This window comes from Mangifera indica, chromosome 3 (assembly GCF_011075055.1).
Source record: "Mangifera indica cultivar Alphonso chromosome 3, CATAS_Mindica_2.1, whole genome shotgun sequence".
NCBI classification, from domain to species: domain Eukaryota; kingdom Viridiplantae; phylum Streptophyta; class Magnoliopsida; order Sapindales; family Anacardiaceae; genus Mangifera; species Mangifera indica.
In genome coordinates this window covers 1801923-1828501 of record NC_058139.1, presented here as the reverse complement: position 1 = coordinate 1828501, position 26579 = coordinate 1801923, and the positions used below count along the sequence as shown (strand labels likewise).

The following is a 26579-nucleotide window of genomic DNA, read 5'->3' as shown; positions in this document are numbered from 1 at the left end:
AGAGTTTAAAAACACTGGACTCTAAAGTATAGCCAGAAATAAGGTGGGAACATATTAGTTATTGTATTTTGTGAGAAATTCATGATAAATACTCTGAAGTAAACTAATTTTCTCTGGAATTCCTTCACATTCCACTCATCCAAACACTTTGCATCTCCCAATCAATACCCTAAAATATCATTGACGATAGACAACTGGAAATTTTACTTTGCTTACCATGGAAGAACTGATACATGATGGAAAGTAGCCATGAAAACGACTCAACGAAGAGACACCCATTTATTAGATTATAAAGAACCTGTCTCCCATTGTTACAGAGTCCAGACCAGAGCCAGACAAAATCAACTCCAACATGTTCATCTTCCACATTGTTCTTAATGCAACCTTCACGTACATTATAATGAGTTCTAATTGCGTTTTGGCCATCATAAATTGGTGTAGGAATTCATGGGTTATGATATGGCGTTGAAAGAAGAATAAAAAGACATGGCTTTTGAGAGTGTTTTGCTTGAGTGTATTGTATTGTAATGTATCTCTTTATGGGTATGTTACTTAATTGGTACCCAACATCACACATGCCAAGAACACAAAAGCCATCACTTTTTGCAAAATTTTACTGTTACATCATGTGCAGTTGGCTCTTGTTGTGACTTGTGAGATGTCATTGCCATTGTAAAGGAGCTCTCATTCTCTGTTTATCTGCCCATTAATTCACGACAGGAATACCAAAATGGTAAAAAAAGCACTCTTCATCATTCTTCCTCATTGCTCTTAATAGCAATTACACCACAGCGACTGAAACACATGCATTTCTTCTTCATCCAGCTAAAGAGCCCGAATGGTGTGATGGTTGTTGGTTACTTTTTGAATCTTGTGTAAGATAAATTACAGTAACAACATTCAAGATACGCAACTCCAATCATATTAAGGGTTTATATTTACAATTATATTATAACAATTTTGATAGCTGGTGTTATTCTTGTAGCTAGTCGTATCTTTAGATATTATTTTCCAAACTTTTTATGTATAACAATAAAATTGTCGGTGGGTTTGGAGTTTCTCCAACAAATTTTACTTGTCTGTGCATCCACCAGCTTGCCGGCCTGATTGGAAGTAGATAGCTCGCCACATGTTTGATGTATTGTGTGAAAGAAATGAAATGTCAATTTTCTTATTATAATTAAATCATGGTGGTAAGATTAAGAGATTTTCCGGGGCCCAAAATCAAGGTTTTGAAAGTGGCATTAAGAGATTATTATCATTTTTACCTTGTGGGTCAATTGAATTAATGGGAATTTGGTGACGATTTCTGATAAGCAAACACTTTAGATTTCCTAAATCGATATGGACTTGTTTGTTCAACCTCCAAATGTTTATTTGAGTTGTTGGAGGGACCAAATTATAGTACAAATTGGGTTAATTTCCATGTGCTAAGAGAGCCTGACCAATTCAATTTTGTGATGATGGTGTTGGTGTGACAGATACCCCATTTCCGCACACCTAAATCCTAATAAATGCCAAAACATGGTGCCTTTAAATCGGATTAACAAACAACTCTACCTTAACCAACACGTAACTCTTGTTTTTCAGCTAATTGATCATAATTAAGTGGGTAGTTCAGAAGGATTTAATGGATATGAATTGAAGAAAATCCAATAACGATGAAGTAAAAGCATGACCCAGAGCAAAATAAATGCAGTTGAGAAGAAGAAGATGAAGAAAATTAGAAAATGCAAACCCAGATGACAATTCTGATTTTGTGTTGAACAATTATAAGATACGCCTTTGAGGTTAAGAAGAGAAAGAGAAAGAGAAAGGGAGAAATGGGATAGAATAGAAGAGATGAAACTCAAGACTCCAGATTCCACATTCCACATTTTTCTGAAGGAGACCCAATCATTCAATGTGCCCATCAAAACATGGCCCACTTAAAAAAATGAACGGTACAGATTAATGAAGCTGATGGGCCACATATCAGTAGGGTCATTAAAAGCCACCACAGATCTCTATGGTGGTGGCAGGCCCAGGCCAGGGCCAGGCTAGTAAACTTACTCACTGTCAAATTGCTTAAACAATTTCAAAAGAAAAATAAAAAAAGAAAAAAGATTGAGGAGGAATGATCCACCTGTTTGTCAGTGACATTGTACATTGGTTAGGGCAATGAGCAGCAGCTGGGACCCGTTACCTGAGCCAACACCTGGAACTGATAAGGGTTTTGACCCCACCGCCCTATTAACCCCATTTCTCTCAAGAAACTTAATCATTGATGCAGTAAACCTTGAGATTCATGGCAGATATTAGAATCAGAAACAGAAACCCATTCAAAGATAAAAGGTAAGTAAAATTTTTAATACCATAAATCATAAATGCACTGCTTCTACTGTTTCATCTCTTTCACTACACTAACTTTCTTGCCTTTGTTTTACCATAACAAACAATATCACCTTCACAGACACACAAAATCAAATACCCATTTGCTACTTTCCTCATTTCATTCGCCGATGCTCCATAAAATTACACAGATAGTACTACTGCTTTCATATTTGACAGATAATAACAATTGCACAAACAATGATGAAGAAGAAGATGGATCAAGATATTGTGTAAAATAAAATTAAAATGAAGAAATAAAGAGCCAAATGAGATAACTCTCTTGTAGCAAAACCAGGAAAATACCCATATGTTAAAAATAAGCAGTAGTAGAAGTAGAAGATTGTCTTTCTTTCTTTCTTTCCCTTCAAAGTTCAAACCCTAATAAGAATCCGCGGCCAACCCATATTAACCAGTACCACACCAGGAAAATAAGTTAATTTGGAATGATAAAAACTCGGGCAATCAAACCTCACGTGTGTTACACATCGATCAAACTACACACAAAGAAATTAAAGGGGTTGATCTTTATTATTATGAGTGATGACTTGTTGTATCGTGCCGATCATCTCCACCACCGTGGTGTGAATGCGATCCACTTGCTTGTGATTCTGATATTCCGGTGCCGGAAATGGGTCTATATGGATTTAATCCAGCTAACATATTCAACTGACCTTCATTCATATGCCCACCACCACTTCCTCCTCCTCCGCCGCCACCACTGCTAATTCTTGAGCCTAATTGTTGACTAGGCAATAAGGCCAAAGGGGTTGAAAAATTCATAAAATGTAGCCCACTTGACATAGTGCCTCTATACAAAGCACTGTTATTAACGGATGGAAATGGCCACACAGGGTCACCACTCATCACTGGATTATTCGAATTTGTAACCATCCAAAAATTAGCCGGAATTTGACCGTGTCCATGACCATGACTGGCTGGAATCGCACCGGTGCTTGGCTGCAACAAGTAATTCCCCATTTGATGCTGTGGCGATAGCTCTTGTTCAGGCCTTCTCTTTCTTCCTAAACTCTCCTCCGCCTCTGATAACTCCAAGGAATTATTATTATTATCTCGCAATTCTTGCTTGGCTTGCAACATAGCATTCAAATTGTTAGACTGAAAATTGAGAAATGTTGGTGTAGTGTTGTCGAGACCAATACTCGGGAACAGGCTCCGACGTTGTTGCATAGAAAAGTTCGCGTTGTAGTTTACAGATCTCAACTGAGATGGAACAGACATGCTGGAGCCGGAGCTACGTAGTGAAATATTAAGCGACGTGAAATTAGCAGGGATTGTCCCAGTTCCCGTGGCGGCGATCACTGCAGGCTCGGCTTGTTGAAGCAACCACTCGATGGTTTCACCGTCAGATTTGTGACCAAGCTCACGAGTTAGCTGAAAAACCCTAGCTGCACAAAGAGCAGGCATACGAATTCTGCGTCCACGTCCATCAACCTTGGTGTGTCTATCCTTAGTCGAGGTTCTTTTCGGAGGAGGCTTCTTGGAAGTTTCGGGAGAGATTTGAAGAGTAGAAATGGAACGGTTTGTTGTAGTAGAAGAAGAAGAAGCTGCGTTCGTGTTTGTGTTTGAGTTAAGTTCATGATGAGAAGAAGAAGTAGAAATAGGGAGTAAAGGGTAAGGAGAAGAAGATGAGCACGGTTGCTCTTCTTCTTTCTTCTCAAGTAGCTGAAATGGAAAGTTATGACGGTGGTGGTGATGGGGGTGGTTGTGGTGGTGGAGCTGATGATCATCACTGCCTCCTCCTCCTCCTCCTCCTCCTCCTCCTTCCATGATAGCATCAAAGTAGTAGGTTGTTTCTCTAATGGCTTTTTAAAGAGAGACTGTAAAACCAAGATTTTTCTAATTTTTAATCTCTGTGTGGGTCTCTTTCTGTTGAAAGACTACTCTACATATCTAATATAAATCTCATAATTTCTTTTTTTTTTTAATTTTTTTAAGAAGATAATGAGTAGGAATTATATGGGTGAGCTTTCGAAAGCCCTTTTTTTTTTTTTTTTCCAAATTAAAAAAATAAAAGAGAAAAATAAAATTAATGAATCTGAAGAGGAGGTTCCTTTTTATTGTGGTTGGACAGCCCCTTTGGTTCAGACTCCACGTGAGGTGCTCTTTTTTATCATTCAATCCATAAAGACAATGGTGGCCGATGTGGGACCCAATCCCAAGTCAAAAAATTGAGAGACTTAGGATGGAAAAGATTATCAAGTGGGTCCCATCTCCATTCAAGTAATCATTTCAATTTGCCTTTCGCCTTTGCCTTTCTTCTGCACGAACCAACCTTTGCTGGCCAAGACACTTCGGGATTCCCCTCCAGTGGTAGGCTTTGCCCTTTGCCCTTTCCATTCCAATTTTTTTTTAACTCTTAGGATTCGCCATTGATGTTAACTCAACCACTTATTAAAGTTGAACCCAAAACCCTCTTTAGCCTCTTCACTTGTCATCAGCTGCTTCATCAAAAATTATTGTTCCTTTGAATGATTTTCGTCAAAGGATTCTTCATCCGTGGATTAATCATGAATGGACGGACAGTTTCCATTTTTCTTTATTTAGTAAATAGTGCATTGTATGGTTAAAAAGATTCACTGCCAATGCTTTGTCTGATTTAATGTAATGTCAATATTGATTGCGATTATGAGAGATTTGATCTTGTAATTAGGTGGTTAATTAAATTCATGCACTGCTAGCTCTATCAAAATGGTGAAAAGGAAACATGGGATGCTCAAAATATACTTTCTTTCTTTCTTCCTTTGTTCCTATCTATCTTTTCCTCCCTGGCGTTCAACAATTTTTACTATACGGAAAGTGAAAATTACTTGACGTTCATTTTAGTAAAAAACATCTCAGAATAGTGAATCAGAATTTATTCTTCCATGAATGCCTGTCAGATCTCGCACAGTTCAACTCATATATGAACAAAGTAAAAGTTTCCTTCAACTTTTCTCATTATGCATGTAATCGTAATTTAGGTGAAAGATCGATGAGTTTTCCAAATTTTGATAAGGGTAATTGGTTGGTGCCAGCAGTGATGACTGATAGTTTCTGTTCTGTCATGTACAAAACTGCATGCAAAATTGTGGACCTCTATTGGGCACCATTTGCGAAGAGATCCATTCGCTAAAATTTTGTTGCCTTTTCTCAGACCACATCTCTTTGCTCTCATGTTTTCCAATACTGAAACGCCATTGAAGAAGACAGGTTACCTTCCAGTATAGCTAGCTAACATCCTTATTAATATATCTGTCCGACAACTCCAACATATATAGAGATTACATGGATTTTAGTTGATAAAGATAGCTTGATGCTCGATCTTTGTTTATTTATTTATTTATTTATTTTCTCTTTTATCTCTCACAGTAGTTGTCTACAGAAAACTGTTTTTAGTATCACAATTATGGGCATTCCGTCTGGGTATCGTATCAATGGTTGGTACTAAATTTTGACTGACAGCAATATCTGTGAATTCACAAGAAGCCAAACTCTGTAGGTCCATTCGGTCAATTCGTCTTCATGATGGTAATTATTTCTACAGTTTTTGGTTTCGCCAGTGCCATTATCTGTCTATTTGAGTTTCTGAAGCTACTTCATATATTAAGATTGTAAATTTTCAAATTTAAATCACGTGGGTAAAAAATTATTCAAGAAAGAACATGGTTTTCTAAGTTCCATGAACATAAATGTAAATTTTTTTACAGTGGTAAAAACCAAGTCGAATCACTTGGTTTTTTAACTGGTCAAACCACTATTTACTAAACTAAGGAAAACAAAATTGGTTGGTAGAAAAACCGTTTTAATAATTAAATTGGATTAAACTGCAAGTGGTAGTAGGGAAAAACCCAAATCAAACCTTATTTTTGCCCTCAACAGAAAAAATTCAATTTTTTTTAGAACTAAGTCTTGAAAGTAATTTTCTAAGTTTGACGAACAAGAATGTAAATCCTTGAGCTGGTGGATAGTTCAATCAGAGAGATGAATAGTCACGTCAAATGGGCGAATGATAATACTAAAGGGATGAACCATAATGTAAGACAAGTGAATTATTAGAAAACTGTTAAACTTGAACCAAATTACTAAACTGAAAATCTAACTCAAGTTGAGTTTATCTGAGCCAATCTTTCTTAGATAGTTCTACAAATCATTTAGGGTTGAGAAAAGAGAGGACCCTAAAACTAATATAATTAATAATTTGCTATCTATATAAAAAAATAATGACAAATTAGTTAAGTTGGGCCATTGTTAACCAACCAAAGCCCAAGCTTAATTATGATTTTGACCATATTAAACAGGACTTTTAGATCTAACCCATGTAAAGCTTGGAAATTTGAGATGGGCTTTTGTTTTAGCAAATAATTTTAAGAGCAATACTTTGGTAATTTATATTTAATATACAAATAAGTATATATTTATATATATATTATTATATGATTAAATATTATTTTATTTTTAATTTAAAATCACTTAATTATATTATAATTTTATATTAAATATATATTCATTTATATATACATAGTTTTATTATAATTTTATATCCTATTTATAGGGTTATGCATTATCTGGTTTTAATGAGAAAATTGAGTCAAACTATTAAGATATTTCACTTTTGCTCAATTTAAGATTACTAATGATCTGAATTGGTTTGGGAATTAAAAATCAACTCAAGTTTATTAATAAAAAATTATGTTTAACACCTGATTGATCAGTGAAACTGAGAGTAATATGCAGCAAAGTAGCATCAAATTAGTTTTAATTGTGTTAATTAGTGATAATTATAAATAGTAATGAGGAATTGATTTGCGAGATGAAAAAGAAAGAAAGAGAATGATTTGCAGATTGACACATGAAAACTGGAAAGGAAGAGACAGTTGGTATCTTTGCAATTAGGAGTTAGGGCTGACGTCATACAAGATTTGATAGCAGGTTGCTGAGTCACATCAATTGAATTGACATCTTTTGTCTGCCAACTAGACCTGTTTCAAAAGAGATCCACGCGCGTCTTTTGCTCAGTGAAATCCACATCCCAGTGTCATTATTTATTTCGTGGTCATCATGCGACACGTGATTCGATATTTTTCACGAAGGAGAGTGATCAAATTTGAAGCTGTCGTCCTCCTAAATTTCTGGATGTGACCACTGAAGTACATGTCACGCACTCAATAAAATGCCTTCCGAATTTTTAACATTGAATTCACTTCAAATTTTAAATTTTTTATTTTTATATATTTTTCCCATTTGAAAGTATATGTTTTTTAACAAAATATATATTTAGTTAGATTTCATGACAAAATTTTTCAAAAATTTGATTTTTTGTTGATCCGTTTAAATCCAATTTTTATATTTAATTATTTAAATAATATGATTCAATCTGACAAACTTCAAAAATATTTTTTATTAATAAAATAATATAATATAATCTGATTTTAAACCCATGTATATATTAACTATAATATTTCATACATAGACAATTAAATATAAATAAATTAATATATAATCAAATTAATATAAAAAATATTTTTTTATTATTTTATTTTATGAAAGGAATAAACTTATTTGGGAATTATTTAAAGTTTGGTTTTGATATCATGGAATATGCTTTAAAAGGTTAAAAATAATTGAGGGGTCGTTTTCTAGGAAAAGCAAAAATAATCCACACTTAGATTTTCTTTTATTCTTGATGTTAGACATTGTGTTGACAAAATGTGCTATCATTTTGGGATAAGAAAATTAAATTTCTATTTTGGATTGATTTCATACATAGCCTTGTCTCTCTTTCAAATAACATCCATAGTTGATTGAATATTATTGAAACAATAATAATAATTAGAATTTAGTGTAGAGCCAATTTATGACGTTTGCCATAAAAAACTTGTCCCTTCAATTTCGGAAAACCACCTTCAAACAAATTTTTCATCGATGAAATGTAATTATTTAAAGAGTTGAAAATTTATCAAATCGATAAAATAAATGTATAGATAATTAATTGTTTGATCAAAGTAAATTGTATATGCATTCAAAAGATCTTTTATATAGATTGACATAACTTTTATCGGTAGCGTAAACTGATTAACTTCCAAAAATAATTTACGAGTGTTTATGCAAAACTCTTGAAATTATATGACTATAAATCTATATGGTATTGAATCCCTTTATCGTGTTAATATCACCAACATCAATAATGAATATACAAAATAGGGCCTTTGTGATAATACTTAAAAATTTATTTTCAAATACAATAATCGTATTTATGATAATCGTATCATATATCAAAAATCTAATTTTTCATATTAAATAGACTATATATTATATCATACATATAATACTTTTAAAAATAATACTAATAAAATAATAAAAAAATGTAGTCACTTATTAATATTTTAAATTTGTTTTATTTATATATTTATCCTATTATCACTTATTAATATATTTTTTAAATTTTTTAAAAAATATATATTTTTTATATGTATTAAATATGAAAATTGACAGCAAGTATCCGTTGGTGGACAAAATCGGTAATAAGAAAATTCAAATCGTAATAAATGGTACAAAGATATTGACTTGGAGAAATAATGCAAAGACGACGGCAAGTTTCCATTGGTTGAAAGGGAATAAGGGGTATCTGACAATAATAAAGTGGCAAAGAGTGATAAGTTGTGGATATGTTATCCAAGCAATCTTGGTGACAGCCAATCAGAATTCACCACCTAAGCATAAAATGACACCCAAAGTAGAAACCAATCCTGTAAAACATAATCCCTCCAAATTTAAACATAAAGCCAAAGTTACAAATGTAATTGGACCACAGCAAAATTATCTCCTCTACTACGCTTTAAAATATCCCACTCAACTGAAACAGACCAATATCTTTTCAACCATTTTTTTGGGTTTGGGTAGCTTTTACTTTGTTCAGGGAATCATATTTACTGACTTTTCCTGTATTGACTATTTTTCACCATGTGATGTACAAGTGAGTTCTTACTGTTTGAAATAGGTGAAAAAGGCAAAAATATCTTAAAACTAAATAGTCAAAATATATGCGGGATAAGGTAAGGAACCCATCGGTGAGAATTATGTTGAAAATAAAGAGACCCGATGCTAAAAACAAAGTAATTAGAACACATCGAAAATTGAAGGATAATGTTAGACAACCATTGAAGACATAAAAAACGAAAGAAGAATATAAAAAATAAGAGAACAATATCAAAAAATTACTAAAAAAATATTAAAAATTGAAAAAATTAAATAATATCGTTGAAAACATGAGAGTAAGGCAAAAAAGTCGGGATATTATCCTATCTAACTTTTTGAGTCACGATGTAAACTTTTTATATCTAAAAATTATCATTTTTAAATCTATCAACTTTTCTTGGTGTTTTCTAGTAGCTGAGAAATGAAAAAGAAATTTAAAGTGTTTAGGATAAAAATGTAATTTTCTTATCTATATCATTAGAGATTTTTTTTTTATTACTATGAGTCTATGACTATCAAACAGAGGGTAGAAATATAAATTTTCTAAACTTGATAGGTGAAAATAGACTTTTCATCAAATTAAGGGTAAGAAATGACATTCTTCATCTTTTGTCGTGTACTTTTATTGGCGTCATGCGGTAGCCTATAAGTGTTTGATAACAATTAACAAGACAGACTTTAACAACTCATTTATCAACTCAATCATCTCGTTCACCTTTTTCTTTTCAATTTCAATCCTTTTTAAACTGCTTCTTCTTTTCACAACCAGAATTCAGAAAAAATATATAAAATATATCTTTTTTTTTCACTTTCCTTTGCCCATAAGGCATAACCCAGAAAGAAAGTAAAAGTAAAGAAGGAAAAAAAAGATGAAAAATATGAACATGTCTACTGTTTTGGCATCTTTGTAATGACACCAAGACATTTGCACGTGCTGTGTTTATCAACATTTGACAATTTGATCTTGTTTCTAGTGATGCCACGTGTGTGTGTCAATTTTCACAGGTGGTCATATCACCTAAGTACATGTCATTTCATGAGCATTATTCTCCTCCGATTTTACTTGTTCTCTGTAAAAAATTAAAATTTCATTCCATTCATGCCTCCGGGAAAGAATTGTTTGTATATTTATTTTTAATTCAACATATAAAGGACGTGAAACTGTTCAACTGTATTTATAATTGTCAAACTAGATGAAGCAATTCATGTGTTCTTCTAATGGCTTTCTCTCTGGGATGCTTCCTGCTGTTGGTGGTTATCTTACTTACTCACAGACTTCGTCAATGGCTGAGATATAAGCTTCCACCGGGTCCATACCCCTGGCCACTCATTGGAAACATTTTCCAGCTGAAACCAGATAGATTGATGAGTTACACTGAGTGGTCAAAGATTTATGGCCCCATAATCTCTGTCTGGCTGGGCTCAACTTTGAATGTTGTAGTGTCAAACTCAGAATTAGCCATGGAAGTGCTCAAAGACAACGACCATCAACTGGCGAATAGGCACAGAACCATGGCGGCAGATTTCCTTACCAAAAATGGCAGAGACCTTATATGGGCTGATTATGGCCCTCACTATGTTAAAGTAAGAAAAGTGTGTTACCTTGAGTTGTTCTCACCTAAAAGCGTTGAAGCTGTTAGACCCATTAGAGAAGATGCAGTTAGAGCCATGATTGAATCAATTTTCAAAGGCTTCTGCAATGGTAATCCTGATAATCGTGGTGGTAAAGGTTTGGTTTTGAGAAAGTATTTGGGTTCAGTAGCGTTTAATGTTATAACAAGATTAGTGTTTGGGAACAGTTTTGTGAGTAAAGAAGGGATAATGGATAATCAAGGATTAGAATTGCAAGCAATTTTAGCTGCTGAGTTTAAGCTTAGCACATTTATGGACATGGTCGAACACATTGGGTGGCTAAAATGGGTCTTATGCTTCTATAATGGTGAGGCACTTTCAAAGCATTTGGCTCGTAAAAGCCGATTAGTCCGAGATATAATGGACGAACATAGGGCTAAAAGAACTAAGAGTGACAACGGGAAGCAACATTTTGCAGATGCGTTGCTTGGTCTTGAGGCAAAATATAACCTCGGTGAGGACACCATTAATGGATTGGTTTGGAACATGATCACTGCAGGCATGGACACTATAGCAGTCTCAGTTGAATGGGCCATGGCTGAGTTGGTCAAGAACCCACGGGTTCAACACAAGGCTCAAGAGGAACTCGAACGCGTTATTGGGTTGAATCGTGTGGTCAACGAAGCAGACATCGTCAACCTCCCTTACTTACAATGTGTAGCCAAGGAGTCACTAAGATTACACCCTCCAACGCCATTGCTGCTGCCCCATAGAGCCAATTGCAGAGTCAAAATCGGCGGATATGATCTTCCCAAGGGGACTATAGTTCATGTAAACGTTTGGGCTATTGGCCGAGACCCCTCTGTGTGGAACGACCCCCTTGAGTTTAGGCCTGAAAGGTTCTTGCAGAAGGATGTTGACATGAAGGGCCATGATTTTCGGCTGCTACCATTTGGTGCAGGAAGGCGCATATGCCCGGCGGCACAGCTAGCCACAAACTTGGTAATGTCAATGCTCGGTCACCTGTTGCATCATTTTAGATGGACTCTGCCTGATGCTGTTAGTTCAGAGGAGATTGACATGTCAATGAGGCCTGGATTGGTCACTTACATGGGGACTCCCTTGAAGGTTGTTCCTTCGATGAGGTTGCCTATACACTTGTACGAATGAACATCTTAGGTTCAACAATTTTTAATAATAATCTGAAATTTTGAATTGATTCATAAAGTGGGTGTACATAAACTTACTGAATTTGAAAATTACATAACTGGAATTAACAGTACACATGCAAACTTGTTTCCCTTGTTTAGGTGTTTAGATGGTAAGCAGAGTAGTTATGGCAAGCTAAATTATTTACTTTATTTTATTAATCTCGATATTTGATATATGCTTTCATCATAATGAATTAATAATCAACAAAATAAACAAGAAAAGAAGGAAGCTTAGCTGAACCTGAAAGCATGCTTGCATAGATCATCTATGTGCGTCAATTTATGTGGTTTCCACGACTTAAACACAATATTTTACCGCCTGCCCTTGATAAATAGACCAGACAAGCCAGCTCGACAATGACACCTTAACAGAAACAAAATGGCTGAGCTCAAGATAATAAATCATTTATAAACTAAGTCTAAGTCAACACACATATTATATAGTCTGAGCCTCTCGGGCTCTGAGCCGCTGGCTGTTTCATCAACTTTCATTAATCCAAATATTGCATCGTTACACTGTCGATGGCAATTTCAAATAGTTTTCACATTCCAGGATTAGAAACCAGTACTTTTAGAAACAAAAGCTGCAAAACAAATGTATGTTGGTTGATGATATGGTATTTTGCTAGGTGGTGGCGGCATAGTGGGTTATGTGAATTACATCTTCAGGCCTGGTAGGTGGGTGAGTCTTGTTCCTCATCCTTAATGCCTGGTAGTCCTTGTATAAGAATCCTCTGTACTTTGGTGGCTCTCCAATGTCCGTGCTGAACTGCGGCAATGGCTCTACCCATTTATCTCCTTGCAGGTTATAGAAGAAAGCATACGAATATCGGCTTTTCCCTTTCACTCTCACCACTCTGTGGGTTGCACTCTTCAGTTTGTTGTTGCTAAGCACCTTCTCCCAGTGTTCCAGAGAGAGAGAGAGAGAGAGAGAGAGAGAGGGAAAAAAAAATCAAAAAAGCAATATCAATCACAGGAGAAAAAATCTTCTAGTTTGAAATGAGAAAATCGCCAATATAATTGTCGGTACCTGAATAACATCGCCTAAATTGACAACAATTGTGTCTTGAGCAGGAGTTGCTGGTATCCACTGATCGTCCTCCTTAACCTCTAGGCCTCCAACTTCATCTTGGAAAACAAATGTAACACAATTCCCATCTTCATGTTCTGTTATCCCATTATCTTCAGATTCAGTAGCTGGGAAGTAATGCAAGGCTGTCATGAAATCCCAGCTCCTATCATGATTATATTCTTTGAGGAAGTCGGGAGGGAGATTTAAACACTCATTCACTATGCTCTCTATAAGCGAACCCGTCTTCCTTAAATGGGAGAACACTTCTTCCAATACCTTTCTATCAAAATAAAAAATGTTAAAGAACAAAATTCCAGGAATAAAGATAAAAAGATACCGCAAAAACATACTTGAATTCAGGTGGGTTTTCAGGGTACACATTGAAGGCAGATGCCGGTGGAAACATCAGTAGATACTCATTCTTGTCCGGGGAGTTTAGAGGCTGCCTGCTGTAACCGGCTGGAAGGGGAGCACCGGACCCTGGACTAGACTTGCGTTTCTCTTCATCTGAAAAACTGAAAAATGTCTTGGACAATTCCAGGGATCTGCGCATCAAAGTTGGGGGAACCCCATGGTTCACAATTTGGAAGAAGCCATAGGTGCTGCAAGCTTCTCTTATCACCTCTATGGCTTTCCTCTTGCCATCCTCATCATTTTCTCTGAAGAAAGGCGAGAGATCAACAGTGGGAATGGAGTAATCCATTTCAAGACTCCTGGCTCAATAATTGAGGCTGATCCTACGAATATATAGATATGAGGAATCTTGCGCAGAAAAAGTCACTGTATTTTCCCCTTTCACTCGTCAGCTTGGGGAAAAAAATAGATTATTTGTTGGCAATTTGGCCTGCCTCGATTATCTTATTAAGATTCCAGCACACAGTTGTTAAACACCACTTTAGTCAGGACAAATTGGCAAGAGTGTGACCTCGGTTGCAGAAATTTGAGTCATTTGAAGTACCAAATTGCCTGATGCAAAGCAGAAAGCCAACCATTTGCGCAGACTTCTAACTGGAACGATCCCAAAATCAATTATGGAACAAAGTAGATGATCTGTTGGCAATTTGGCGTTGCCTGAAGATATTGTTAAGAAGCTAGCACACGGTTACTTGTTGTATGCCAATTCCTCAAATTTTAAGATCCAAGGTACTTGAGAAAATAAAAAAGGATTAATTCTTAGAATTTAATTTACTTTATTTTAAATTAACAAAATACTCAACAGGTTATCGCATATAAAGCTGGTAAAGTCCAATGAAAATGAGCTATCAAACACAGCTCCTACCATCGATAAATCCTTTGAATTCTAATTTATATAGGAAAGATGCCCCAGCATCGTTACACCACATAGTATTCTGACTCTGTTTTTTCCCCATTGGTGGAGCTTAAAACAAAATTAAAAAAAGGGGTTTAAAAAACCACACAACAGCATCTAACAGGTATAACCGGGGGGAAGGGGGAACCAACAAAAATACACTCAAGAAGAGAACATGAAAGAAGGGCCTTTTAAGTAAAAATAAATAACAGTCAGAACCATGGCATGACAATGATGTTTGCTTACACACTAGAGAAAACTATCATCAAAGAGTCAAGTTGGTCATCCTCCCCATCATTTTGCTAAAGAAACCACTAGGGATAACTTTACATCAAGTTGATACGAAAGCAAAGAAAGCAGCTAATATAAGTGACTGTTCTGTTGAGGATAACTCAGTTGCCATCCTCATCGCCATCTTCGTCATCATCATCTTCTTGATCATCCTCATCATCATCGGAGTCGTCATCTTCTTTTCCCTGTCAAATGATGAGAAATCAACAACAGTATCAGTATATTTTTGCCTGCAACTCAACAGGTTCCCCTCACAAAGGTTTGAGGCCTCCCAAGTTATTCTATCTTTGTATACAACACTAGAATGCATTGTGCTAATGTTACAAGAGAAGGGAGTTAAAGGTCAGAAAAATATTGCTTGTTCGGTAGATCAAGAAAAAGAACTCCATCTCTATTACATCTGATCTGTAAATTTTTGACCTTTAGTTTGAAAACCAGATATCAGTAACATGCCTTCACCATTCAGATTAATAACATGTACCAATGAAACCTAATTTCTCAATGGAGAGATATTTTAAGCAGGTAAAAGGTCCCCATTTATATTCGAGTTTCTGTTCTTAAGTTGTTCTATTCAAGAATTCAGAATTCAAACACTAAGAAAGCTCTAAAGCTCCTACTTTTTCCTTCAATAAAAGCATCTTCTTTTTTTAAGTACTGCACACACAAACACACAATGATGACCACTAGAAAATATGAATTGGCAAACAATGAAAACAGTGAAGAACTAATAACACTGACTAATAAGGCAAAACCAGGATAGATATCCTAAAATGAACTTCAGGTAAAAAAACACTGATTGAATTATCTTCTTGCTTTTTTTTTTTTTTGTAAGAGGACCTTCAATTACCTCTTCATCAGCTTCCTCCCCCTCAAACTCTTCATCAGCTTCCTAAAACACATAAATTGAAGTTAGAGAGGGAAGCAGAAAAAAGATTTCACGTCATAAACAAACTTCAACTAACACAAAGGCAAATGTAAAAAACAAAGCCCAGAGGAAAAAAGAACGCACATTGTTAAAGTAGGTGAGAGGATTGGGCCATAAATCCTCCTTGATGATCTCTGCAACCTGCAATATTTAAGAGAAAAAAAGCCTCAATTCAAGAATCTCTATAATCAATCTATTCGATTGGCATGGATCTCGCAATCAATTAGTATACAGTAATGGAACTTACATCATCATGCATGCCGTCCAAGGTATCCTTCTCCTGAGTATCACTAAACCAGCTAAAGAAACTGCATTCATAGTTGCAATATCAAAAGTAAGATGTTGAGCACAGATGTGTATATGAAAAATCAGAATGTAAGAGTTTTGACAATAAGGATACTACATTTATGAACTGCAGATTAGATAAGAAGCATGTTGCCCACGCATAACATTCTTAGCTTGACAGATACTTTGGAAAGCATGTTGTCAATGCACACAATACCATATATATTTCAAGCTTTAAAATTCAATATACACATTTAACAAAAAGATAAATTATAAAAAAGATGGACAATAAAAGCCATATTTCTTCACTTCTACAGAAGTGCACAACCATTGAACCCTAATGCTCCACAACATTAGGTTAATTGATGAATGAAACCTTAAAGAACGATTAAAACCTTGATAATAAATAGTACAATACTAGTACATTCATAAAGTATAGAGATATCACTAATCCATCAATGTTCAGCAACTGACAAACATAGATAACGCATCACACCATTAATTGAAATTTTAAACCCCAGGCAAACAATGCTCAGCTAAATTAAAATTTTCTAAAAACTTTGAGGACCCCCAATCAAAAGAGTGATCATCATTCATCGAACTTACCAATTTCTATTTAAGAAGCAACTAGTTTAGATTATTGCATATGTCCTCTGATTAAATCCTCAATAAAGGAAAAACCAAAATATAAGCACAGCAGTGAAATAAAGTTCTGAATTACAAAATTTGCCAATAAATAAAAATCCAACCTTTCTTCAGCAAATGGACGCTTGTTCCCTTTCTTCTCATGATTAACTCCATTCGGTAAACCCTTTATACGGAAGAAATGGAATCAAATCAAAACCAGAACAGAACAACAAAGATACACTTGTAAGAAAGCACTGAACAGAAAAAGCCCTCACCATTCCCTCTTTCCACTTAATTGGTGTAGCAGTAATTTTCATTGAACCTTCATCATCAAGGTAGGTGAAAGTCTTTGTAAGTTTGGTATCCTCAAAATAAGGATTGGGATTGAAGTTCTAGAAAATCAAAAGAAACAGAAAAAACACATCAGTAAATCCACCAATAAAAGAATAAATCGACATTGCTAATATTCAAGCTAAGTCTGAATAAAGAGCGAGCTTCTAATTGTTCCAAAAAATTAAGAAATAAACTCACAAATGTAATAGAGTATCCTGATTTGACATCTTTAAAGTCCTCCACCTCCAGAGAGCTCAAGTGCCTGAATATCTATCAAGGTAGAAAGCAGAGCAGATGGACAATTAAAAACTTTAAAAAGAAAAACAAATCAATTGAAGAAATAGAAAACTACTTTTCAGGCATCATGGTTAAAGGCTGGTGTGCTTGAATAAATCTAAGAGTGTAATAGCAGTTCAACTTCTAAAGATTAAAAAGGAAGCTGCAAATAAATAACTGCAAAAAATCAACATTAATTCTTAAGGAAGCAGCATTCAAACCTTTTGATCCTCTTCACTTAAAAGTTCACCAAGAGCAGGATGACTAATAAACTACATAGAGTGAGAAACAAGTCAACCACAAGAAGCTTTCAATCATGATAGTTCATTAATTTTATAGTTTTCTCCAAGTAAAAAATTATGAACAAACTACTCACAGCAGTTAACCAGAAGTCAGGAATGGATTTAATTATGTCATTCCGCTTATCATAAACTGGCTTGCGTATCTCACTATATTTCTGCTCCACTTCTAAAACTTTCTCACTTGCCTCTTCATTGATCTAGATGATAAACAGAAAGAGGAAATTTTTATGAGATTCAATTTGATTAATAATTTTGCGAGTGAATACATTCATACTCAAATGCACTCCAACATAAATGAAAATTATCATATGTCCATAGTAGATGTAATACTAATATCAATTCAAAGCAGGAAAAATAGAATAAAAAATTCAAACTTCAGGAAATTAAACATATGACAGTAGACATTCATGTTAAATGCAAGCAATTAACATGAATCAATTGAGACATTCAAGCTATACTAATGACGTAAAGGAAAACAGACTGCAGTTTAGACTTAAAAACTTCCTTAACAACCAAAATCAAATCTAAAATGTGGTGAATAATGCAGCAGTTTTAAGATCAAGCAAACAAACATCTATTTTTATCAGCACTGCCCAGAAACATCAAATCAATTTACGTCACAGACCCTCCCAAAAAGAAAAAAACACCTGGAATAACTATGCACTTCAAATCATGCACAAATACAATAGAGATGTCTCAATGTGGTTCACAGTGCAGTTTCTTCGGGACAAAAAGTAACTTATACAATCAATCATAAACAAAGCGGAAGGAACCAATATACATCTGACAGAACAATTAGAAAGTAAAACAGTAATAAGATGAACGGACAAAGCAAAATTCTTATAAAGGAGTTTACATTGAAATCTTCTGAGAATCTAATTTACCCCTTCGAAACAAATATAAACTGCCAATAAATTTATTGAGACTTATACACTGTACTTACAGCACTCAATTAGACTAAATCTCCATCAAAACACCAAAATTAAAGCCCATAACTTTTCTACCTTATTTTGATCAATTCTCTCGACAACCAAACAAAATGTATTAAGTAATCCCAAAAAAGAAAAGAACATTAACACAAACATAGAAAAAAACAAACTTTAAAATATTTGTGTATATATATCACCTTTTCAAGCTCATCTTGGATCTCTTGAAGTTTCTCGATTGACAGAACAAGTTCCGAGTCGATGGGCTCAGCGTTTTCTTCTTCTACTTTGGTCCTCTTGCTCTTGTCTGCCACCATTCTTCTCTTGGCAGCTAATAACAAAAACCCTAACTCTAAATCTTCCTCTCTCTCTTTGGGAGTGTCTAAAACCCTACTGCCTTTGCTTCCCTTTACCCCTCCTTTTGTATGTGGTGGAACGAGGAAGGATGTCAAAACAAATGAGTTAGGGTTTTGCGAGCTTATACAACTTATGTGAAGTTTTATGCAGGTTCAGAGAAAGAACCAACCAAAAGCTGACAACTGTGTAGTAAAGGAGAGTATTGTCATTAATGATCTTCAGGTAAGGGTATTTAAGTAATTTAAATTGAGATTCGCATTGACATTTGGACAGTATCTTCTTAACACTTGGGCTCAACTACATTATATAAACAAAGGATAGTCAGGCAATCAACTAGATATTTTCTTAGTTTTCTTTTGTTTTTCTTTAACCCCTTATGATTTCTTTTTTTTCTCATAAACCCCACTGTAGCACTTTGGAAGAGCCGGAACAGGATCAAGAAGTCCAGCCCAAGTTCAGGCTTTAGCCAGTTATGTGTTTGTCAGGAAAACCTTAGTAAAGTGTAATAGTTGCCGAAGAAAAGATATCACTAGAAATTAAAAAAAAAATCATAAGAACAGAATATAAAGAAAATAAAAATTATTAAAAAAGATAAATTCTTCAATAATTTTCTGACAAATTACTCTAGTCAAATTAGGGTATTCCAATATAAGATCAATTTATTTAAATCGAGATCAAATTTATGCGGCTCGGATCCGCCTTTAGGATTGGTAGTGGAGAGAAAGAAAGGGCTTTAGATTGGGCTAAACTTGGGTATTGCTACTTGGGCTTTTACAGAAAATAGAATTGGGTTATTTCCTTGTCTTCTTGCATGTCCATCCTTCTATTTTGACAATGTTCATCAATTAGTTGATTAGACCTGTATCTGATAATAAAATATTAATATTTTCAAACTACATTCGAGTGTCTAGACTTTTGGGGATATTATTAAAATCTCTAAACCTTTTTAAATAAATATACCGCAATTTTATTTTTATAAACAAATTTAATTTTAATTTTAATAATATCCTCTCGGTTAATTATGTTACTTTTGACTATTTATATCACTTTAGCTAAGTATGTTAAATTTGATATAATTTTTTTCAAAGATTTAATAAATTCTGATTCGAAGATTCAGTGAATCATATTTTAAGGATTCAAAAAATATTTAAAAATTTTAATTTTTATTGAAATACAGATAAGAATAAAAAAAATAGTATAAGTAGGGTTGAATTCGAGTTGAGCCAAGATCGAACACACTTGAGCTCAAACTCGATTTGGTTTACATATAGTTGAGCTCGAGTTTGTGAAAGCCAAACTCTAACTTTGTTTGAATTTGGCTTGACTCGTTTTTTGTTATAAAAATGACATCGTTTTAATACAAATTAGTCAAAATGACGTCGTTTTGTATCAAAATTTTTAATAAGAAAATTTGACGAGTAGCTCGAGTTCAAGTTCGAGCTCGACTGAGCTAGTATTAAGCTGACTTGTTTCGTGTTCGTTCGAGCCAAGCTCATATAGAGTTGGCTCGTTTCGAGCTCATTCAAGTCAAGCTCGAGCTAGAGCTCGAATGAGCTCGGTTCGAGTCCAACCCTAAGTATAAGCAAGGAAAATGGTGAGTGCGAACAGGTTATGCGTAGAGTACGTAAATGGTGCATAGAATGAGTAATTAGCACATAAAAGGTGCGTAGGGTGCATAAGAATTATATATAATATATAAATATAAAAAAACCAAATAGAGGATACGTAAGAGTGCACGTACATTCGTACCTTACGCACCCTCTATATATATACATAATTATTATTTATATATATTATATATAATTCGTACGCACTTTTTACGTACTTTACGCACCCGTTACTCATCCTACGCACTTTATGTACCACCTGTTTACACTCACTATTTTTTTTGCTTATGCTAATTTTTTCGTTCCTATTTGTATTTCAACAAAAAATTATTAATTTTTAAATATGTTTTGAATCCTTAAAATATGACTCACTGAATCTTCAAATAAGAACTTATTAAATCTTTAAAAAAAATTATGTCAAATTCAACGTAATTAGCCGAGAGTGACGTAATTAGTCGAGAGGGTATTCTTGAAATTAAAATTAAATTTGTTTATAAAAGTAAAATCACTATACGTTTACCTAAAAAGATTTAAATACAAAAATTATTGCCGATTTTAATTAATATCCTAGATTTGTATATGTATGCCTTTGAAGTATACTTTGTTGCACAAGATTGCAATGTGAAATTAGATTTGGAATTTTGAGTATCAAATTTGCCCACTTAAATGTCATTGTACAGAACACTGCAGAATCAGAAAATGAGATTTGCTTTGTAAAGTAGTGGATCTCATTATCTATTATCAAGAGCTTTGTAAGGGATAAAAAGTCTAGACAAGAATTTTTGGTCTCCTGAAGGGAAGTTATCAACTTTTTATTTTCTTCTAATATCTGATTTTCTCCAAAGAAATAGCAAACACATTAGGATGAAGAAAAGATGCTCAAAATGTTGGAGGACTGTTGAAAGAATCCTCTCTCTAAACTACTTTGTTTTCGATGGCCGACTGCCCCTTTTAAAGTGTTGTGCTTTTGAGACTAATGATGATGTTAAAACAAGATAACAATAGTGGGATTTTTGAACTTATCTTTCTGCCCTTTTGTAGGGGACCCTTTTTCACTTGCTGATGAGCTCTTTTCTTCAGCTAGATTATTATTTACAGGCTCAGCTCATCATAAATGAGAGGATTCTTAAAGTCCAAGTGGTCTATGGCAACTATTACATTTAATGTTTAAAGAATTTATTCAATATTAATCCAACTCTATTGGTCCCTTCACTGCATTCCATTTTCAGGATATGTGATTCAAATTATAAGATCAAAACCAGAGAATTTTTGTAGTTTAATTATTGATTAATTTCCATCTTAAGGTTGGATGTGATGTGCAAGTGTAACCTCTCTCTCTCTCTCCCCCCCCCCATATTGCATTGATGGCTTATTTGCTTTCACTTCTTAATTACCATTCCTTCTTCATCACACCAAGCACATGGCTGCCTTCCTCCAGTATCTTTAGTTCCTATCAGAAAAGAACTGTCAGGTAACCAATAATTGATTGCATAATGAATACCAAAGCTCAGTAGAGTTTAGTTTGCAATTGAAGTCACCAGAGCAAATCTGTTTAGATTATTCGTAGTAGGTGTAAACTGATTGTTTAATATCTTGTAGAGTTGACGAAATTTAAAGGTCTTTGATGGCGTAAAACTTGCAGCAAATCTCTACTGTGTTTAAGCCATTGTTCAGTTATCCTAAGTAATTGCAGTACATGAATGTTTCTAAATTTCCCAGTAATTGCCATTGCCTTTAAATTTAGGTCCGCTTGCACAAAGATTTTCTTTTATAATCCAATTAACTAATGCGAATCTTACAAATGAATTATGAGACCCTACACGCAAACAAGAAAGTTAGAAACCCAAAAAGCTGAATAAGATTGCAAATTGAAAAAAAAAATTTAACTCAATTCCTATAATTAATAAAAACTTTGACCTAATAATTATGGATAATCATGAACTAAAGGTGTAAAAATATTGACCCGATAGCTATGATTAACATAAACCAAAAGTATAAGTTGATATCATACTTTAAAATAAAAAAGAAAGAGAGTGATAAGTCATATTTGAACGTTACAAAAAAACATTCTTGATAAGTTCATGAGTTTTCAAAAGAATTAAGAAAAAAGATTTCACAATTTCATTATGTCAATGTGTATCCTCTCAAATTCTTGTTGCATTGCTTTGAGCATAAACGATGCATCCACCTTTTCTTCCTCAACTATACTTTTGTCTTCACTTTTTGACACGACTGGAATTTGAAAAAAATGTTAGAAATGATCCTCACAACACTCCCTCACCATTTTCACTCCACTCCCTCACGGTATGTCACTCAACAATCATGTTTGCACACTATAATGTTTCTCACGCCTTTTGTCTTTTATTTTTTCGTTCACTTAGGTTTCCTCTCTCTGTTCTTTATTAAATTAAACAATCTCACTCCAATTACTTTGTAACTATCTAATTCCAACAAACTAGAATCAAAAAAAGAAATAATAAAGATAAACAAGAAGGTGATAAAAGAACAACTCAAGAATTAAGAATATTCAAAGAAGCACAATAAAATTTGTGAATTCTTTTTTGGTAAGAAGTTTGTAGATCTAAAAAGAGAATAAGAGAGATCACACGATCTAAAAGAAAAAAAATCAATTAGATCCAAATTCTTTTAGAAATTGAAAAAGAAATAAAGTGCATTCATTTACTTTAAGTGTCAAATAAAAAGATAATATTTTTTTCTCTTTTCTTTTCTTCTTAACCACAATCTATTTCATTTTTTTTTTTTCTCTTGAATATGCAACCCCACACTTATATATTACTTATTTTACTCATTTTTATTATATGTATAACTTTTTTTTTTCTTTTTTGTCTCCAACAATAGCCATAGCTTATGTGGAAAAGGAAAAAATTGAGAAGAGAAGGTGGGATCCACCTTGGGTGGAAGATGGTTATGGAATTGAATGTAGCTGCCAAACATGATCATGGATATGTATTGTCATGAATAGAACATGTCGTTGTGGATAACATTCCTTAACAGTTCGCATCATTTTGGTTATAGCACTGGTGAAAGTTGCCATCATTCATTAAATTTCCATTGAAACTAAGGCGAAAACTCGGCAATGCTTGGTCTAACTAGTGGTGCGGCTCATCCTGCAATTTACATTCACATGGAGGTCGTTGTTTCAGCGCCTGGATTGGTCATCTTTCAAACACTAAAATCCCGGATATGGAATATCAAATATGTTTCATATTTTTCTATCATCCAGTTTATCATGTACAAGTACATACCCTCAAAGTTGATGGTTTACTTTTACAACTGTTAAGTGGGCAAATATGCTTAATTGTTCATGTTTTATTGTTTTGCATGCCCAATTGGTTGCATTATACATCAATGGCCTCTTAAGAGGAAAAAAGCTAGAGACTGTATTTCATGTATGTTCTGATGCATAACTCTGAATTAGGACCCTTATCTATAGGTTTAATGGACACATGCCGACCAAAGCAAGAGATTTGTAGCCGCTTATGTAAGGCAAACAAGGTTGTAAAAAGCAACTTTAGTTTAAAGTCAAAAAGAAGGTCCAAAACATGGATGACCCTCCAGTTGTAAATCAAGAGAACAAGAATAAAACTTGGAAGTTCTGAACTAACAAGAGAAGGAAATTAGTTGGACCAGTGTGGTCAGTAGATGTTGTGTTCAGTATTCTTTTGGGTCCAATATTGCATAGATAAATCCAGATTCTCTTTATATGCATTCAGGCTGTCGTGTTTCCCAAAGGCATAAAAAAGATAAGAGAATATAATCTTAGTTTCATCACTAAAAGCAAAAAAGAAGCTAAAGAAATTGGTGGAATATAAAAAATAGAATAACATTATGCGAAGTTCTACTTCATATTAAGCTTTATTGCATTTATTATCTGAAAATTGAAATCGAAATGAAAATTTTCAGATCAGTTATCACCAAATCACCTTCCATCACACACTGCTGCTTCAAGTAAGCAGAAAGTAATGCTTCACCTTCACTTAGGCAAAAGCCATGCTGTCTTTTTTGCTAATGGGAAATCAAAACCTTTCATCGATGTTGGCTTGTACCTTACATACTGGCATGTGGTTAACTGATCTTTGAGGTTGTTGTGGATGAAACTTGGCCTTCTCACTAGTTCTGTAAGCATTTTCAGCAACTCTAACTGCTTTATGACTCTTGCAACTGAGTAGTTTGCCCGAACCACCACTTTGTGAATCCTTCTCCACCATGAATTTGGTTTTGGCAACTTGAATTGCGTCAGGACTAGCATTAAAATTTTCTGTAAGTTTTGATCCATCATAATCCAAGATAGCTGAGAAATCAGCAGCACTTGCAGTGACAACACTCCACTCAATGCTGGTCTCGCTTCGTGCATAAGGAGTTGGAGACATGCAGCCAGATACACCATCACATGTTCCCCCTGTGAACAATGCCTGTCCACTGCCTGATATGTTCTCTATTTCAAATAGATCAGAGCTACCATCACTGTCTATATCTTCATACACTTGGCTCCTCAATGAAGAAGTTGGGAGTTTTAGTGTCTTTGGAATTGCATCCCAACTTAACATAGAAAGTTTCCTGTCAAGGTTCATTTCAATTACCCCCTTTTTCAGTGTATGAGAACCGAACACCTCTAGCGATTTTCGTGATTCTTCTTCTTCTATGATTCTATCTTTTGCCAACTGTCTTTTAATGGCCAGGTTTTTCACTGCAGAATTTGCAACTGGGATCGCAACAATCTCTTCTTTGTTTGATTCCACGCTAGTAATACTACTTCTCGTCTTTTCATGACTTGGCTTATGAAACTCATCTTTCACCTTCAATCTCGGTTTCAGCTTTCCACCATCCAACATGTTAGGACTAAGAACAATTTGAGTAGCTTCTTTTCTGTGATCTCTTCCCTGAACTGTCTCAGCATGCTCAACATTTGGACTAACATAAACTGATTTTTTATCAGTACAAGATCCATGGCAGCTAAAACCAGAGAAAAGACCACTCTTTCCATGTACCCTTTTAGGCTTACTTTGAGCTTGAGGTAGGCTTCTCTGATATGTTGGCAATAGAGCAGTTTGGCTATTCCAACTTGCTTCAGAAGTCACACTTGGAGTCCCTGGCCTGCTCTTTGTTTTAACACGGAGAAGTTCAACCTGGTTTCCTTTCCTGTAGCCATGATCATGAGTAGTTGCAGTATCAATAATAACTGGACCATCATCTAATCTCATGTTGTAGTATTTCTGAGCTTCAAAGACGCCAATTTCACCGTCTCCAGACTTGCTTCTTTCCAAGGTTATCAAAGAGGGAAGGTCTGGGCTTGAAGTGATTGAATGATGCGGATACTGAACCGATTCTGTAATCTTCTGTATATATTTCTCTTCTGCTGTGCCAAGGTAACAAGAAAATGAGACTTCACCAAGATTGTTAATGTTCTTTCCACTGTCCATCGTTATGGTTAATTTACAAGAAACCAACCAGATTTTTGAGGTTGAGAAATTTGAGATGACAAGCAACAGTGGGAAATAAAGAAAACAAACTTGACAAGAAATGTTTGAATGAGAGAGGAACTTTTGTGAGGTAGTGTGGGCAGGACAAACACAAAAAGGTGCAAATAACTTGTATAAAGGAAAAACTTTTGATACTGAGGCTTGGAGATCATTTGGCTTCCTAAGAACCATTCTATATAAGTAATTTTTTAAGGCTGCATGTACAATAATAAGTGTGCAAGGACCTACATGCCTGAAAGCAAGCCATTAGGAGTACAAGGTCCTACATGCTTGAAAGCAAGGCATTTTTATTCTCACTAGGAGAAGTCTCATGTGGGTTTCATACCCTAACTAAATTTGATTACTGGAGAATTTATCTCAAAATAAAGATCTGCTTACTGTATGGACAGCGTGGCGAACAAATGGCCAACAAATAAGGTCAGATCTCTGCCATTCATTTGGAGGTGTTGGAGGACAAAAGTACAAATCAATGTGAATGGCAAGTCAAGAAATTGAAGTTGCCATCATATGATTCTACAAGATTATTCACCTAATACAGGATATATGTACTCATTAGTTTGCATAATTCAAGAAACAACAACACTTCCAATCAAATAAGAACAAACTGCCATTGTAGAAGTACACACCCGCAAATAAA

General features: G+C 34.6%; 5 protein-coding genes across 5 annotated transcripts; 1 reads left to right on the top strand and 4 right to left on the bottom strand.

The window, feature by feature from the left end:
• Positions 1–2459: 2459 nt before the first annotated feature.
• On the bottom strand, positions 2460–4299 carry LOC123211021 (transcription factor TCP14). The gene has a single exon (XM_044629523.1). The coding sequence runs from the start codon at positions 4159–4161 to the stop codon at positions 2905–2907; it is 1257 nt and encodes a 418-aa protein (XP_044485458.1). The 5' UTR covers positions 4162–4299; the 3' UTR covers positions 2460–2904.
• A 6118-nt stretch (positions 4300–10417) lies between these two features.
• On the top strand, positions 10418–12143 carry LOC123211020 (cytochrome P450 98A2-like). Its single transcript, XM_044629521.1, has one exon. It carries the CDS (start codon positions 10567–10569, stop codon positions 12088–12090), a length of 1524 nt encoding a protein of 507 aa, XP_044485456.1. The 5' UTR covers positions 10418–10566; the 3' UTR covers positions 12091–12143.
• A 372-nt stretch (positions 12144–12515) lies between these two features.
• On the bottom strand, positions 12516–14288 carry LOC123211022 (flavonol synthase/flavanone 3-hydroxylase-like). The gene is made up of 3 exons (XM_044629524.1): positions 13554–14288; positions 13162–13483; positions 12516–13026 (listed from the first exon to the last, which is right to left on the bottom strand). Exons 1-3 carry the CDS (start codon positions 13904–13906, stop codon positions 12757–12759), a joined length of 945 nt encoding a protein of 314 aa, XP_044485459.1. The 5' UTR covers positions 13907–14288; the 3' UTR covers positions 12516–12756.
• Positions 14289–14688: 400 nt separating this feature from the next.
• On the bottom strand, positions 14689–19107 carry LOC123211023 (NAP1-related protein 2-like). The gene is made up of 10 exons (XM_044629525.1): positions 18678–19107; positions 17626–17748; positions 17471–17521; positions 17172–17243; positions 16916–17032; positions 16763–16824; positions 15976–16036; positions 15813–15869; positions 15651–15692; positions 14689–14988 (listed from the first exon to the last, which is right to left on the bottom strand). The coding sequence occupies exons 1-10, from the start codon at positions 18792–18794 to the stop codon at positions 14905–14907; spliced, it is 786 nt and encodes a 261-aa protein (XP_044485460.1). The 5' UTR covers positions 18795–19107; the 3' UTR covers positions 14689–14904.
• Positions 19108–24478: 5371 nt separating this feature from the next.
• On the bottom strand, positions 24479–25882 carry LOC123210729 (protein PHYTOCHROME KINASE SUBSTRATE 1-like). The gene has a single exon (XM_044629203.1). It carries the CDS (start codon positions 25880–25882, stop codon positions 24479–24481), a length of 1404 nt encoding a protein of 467 aa, XP_044485138.1.
• Between the last annotated feature and the right edge of the window lie 697 nt (positions 25883–26579).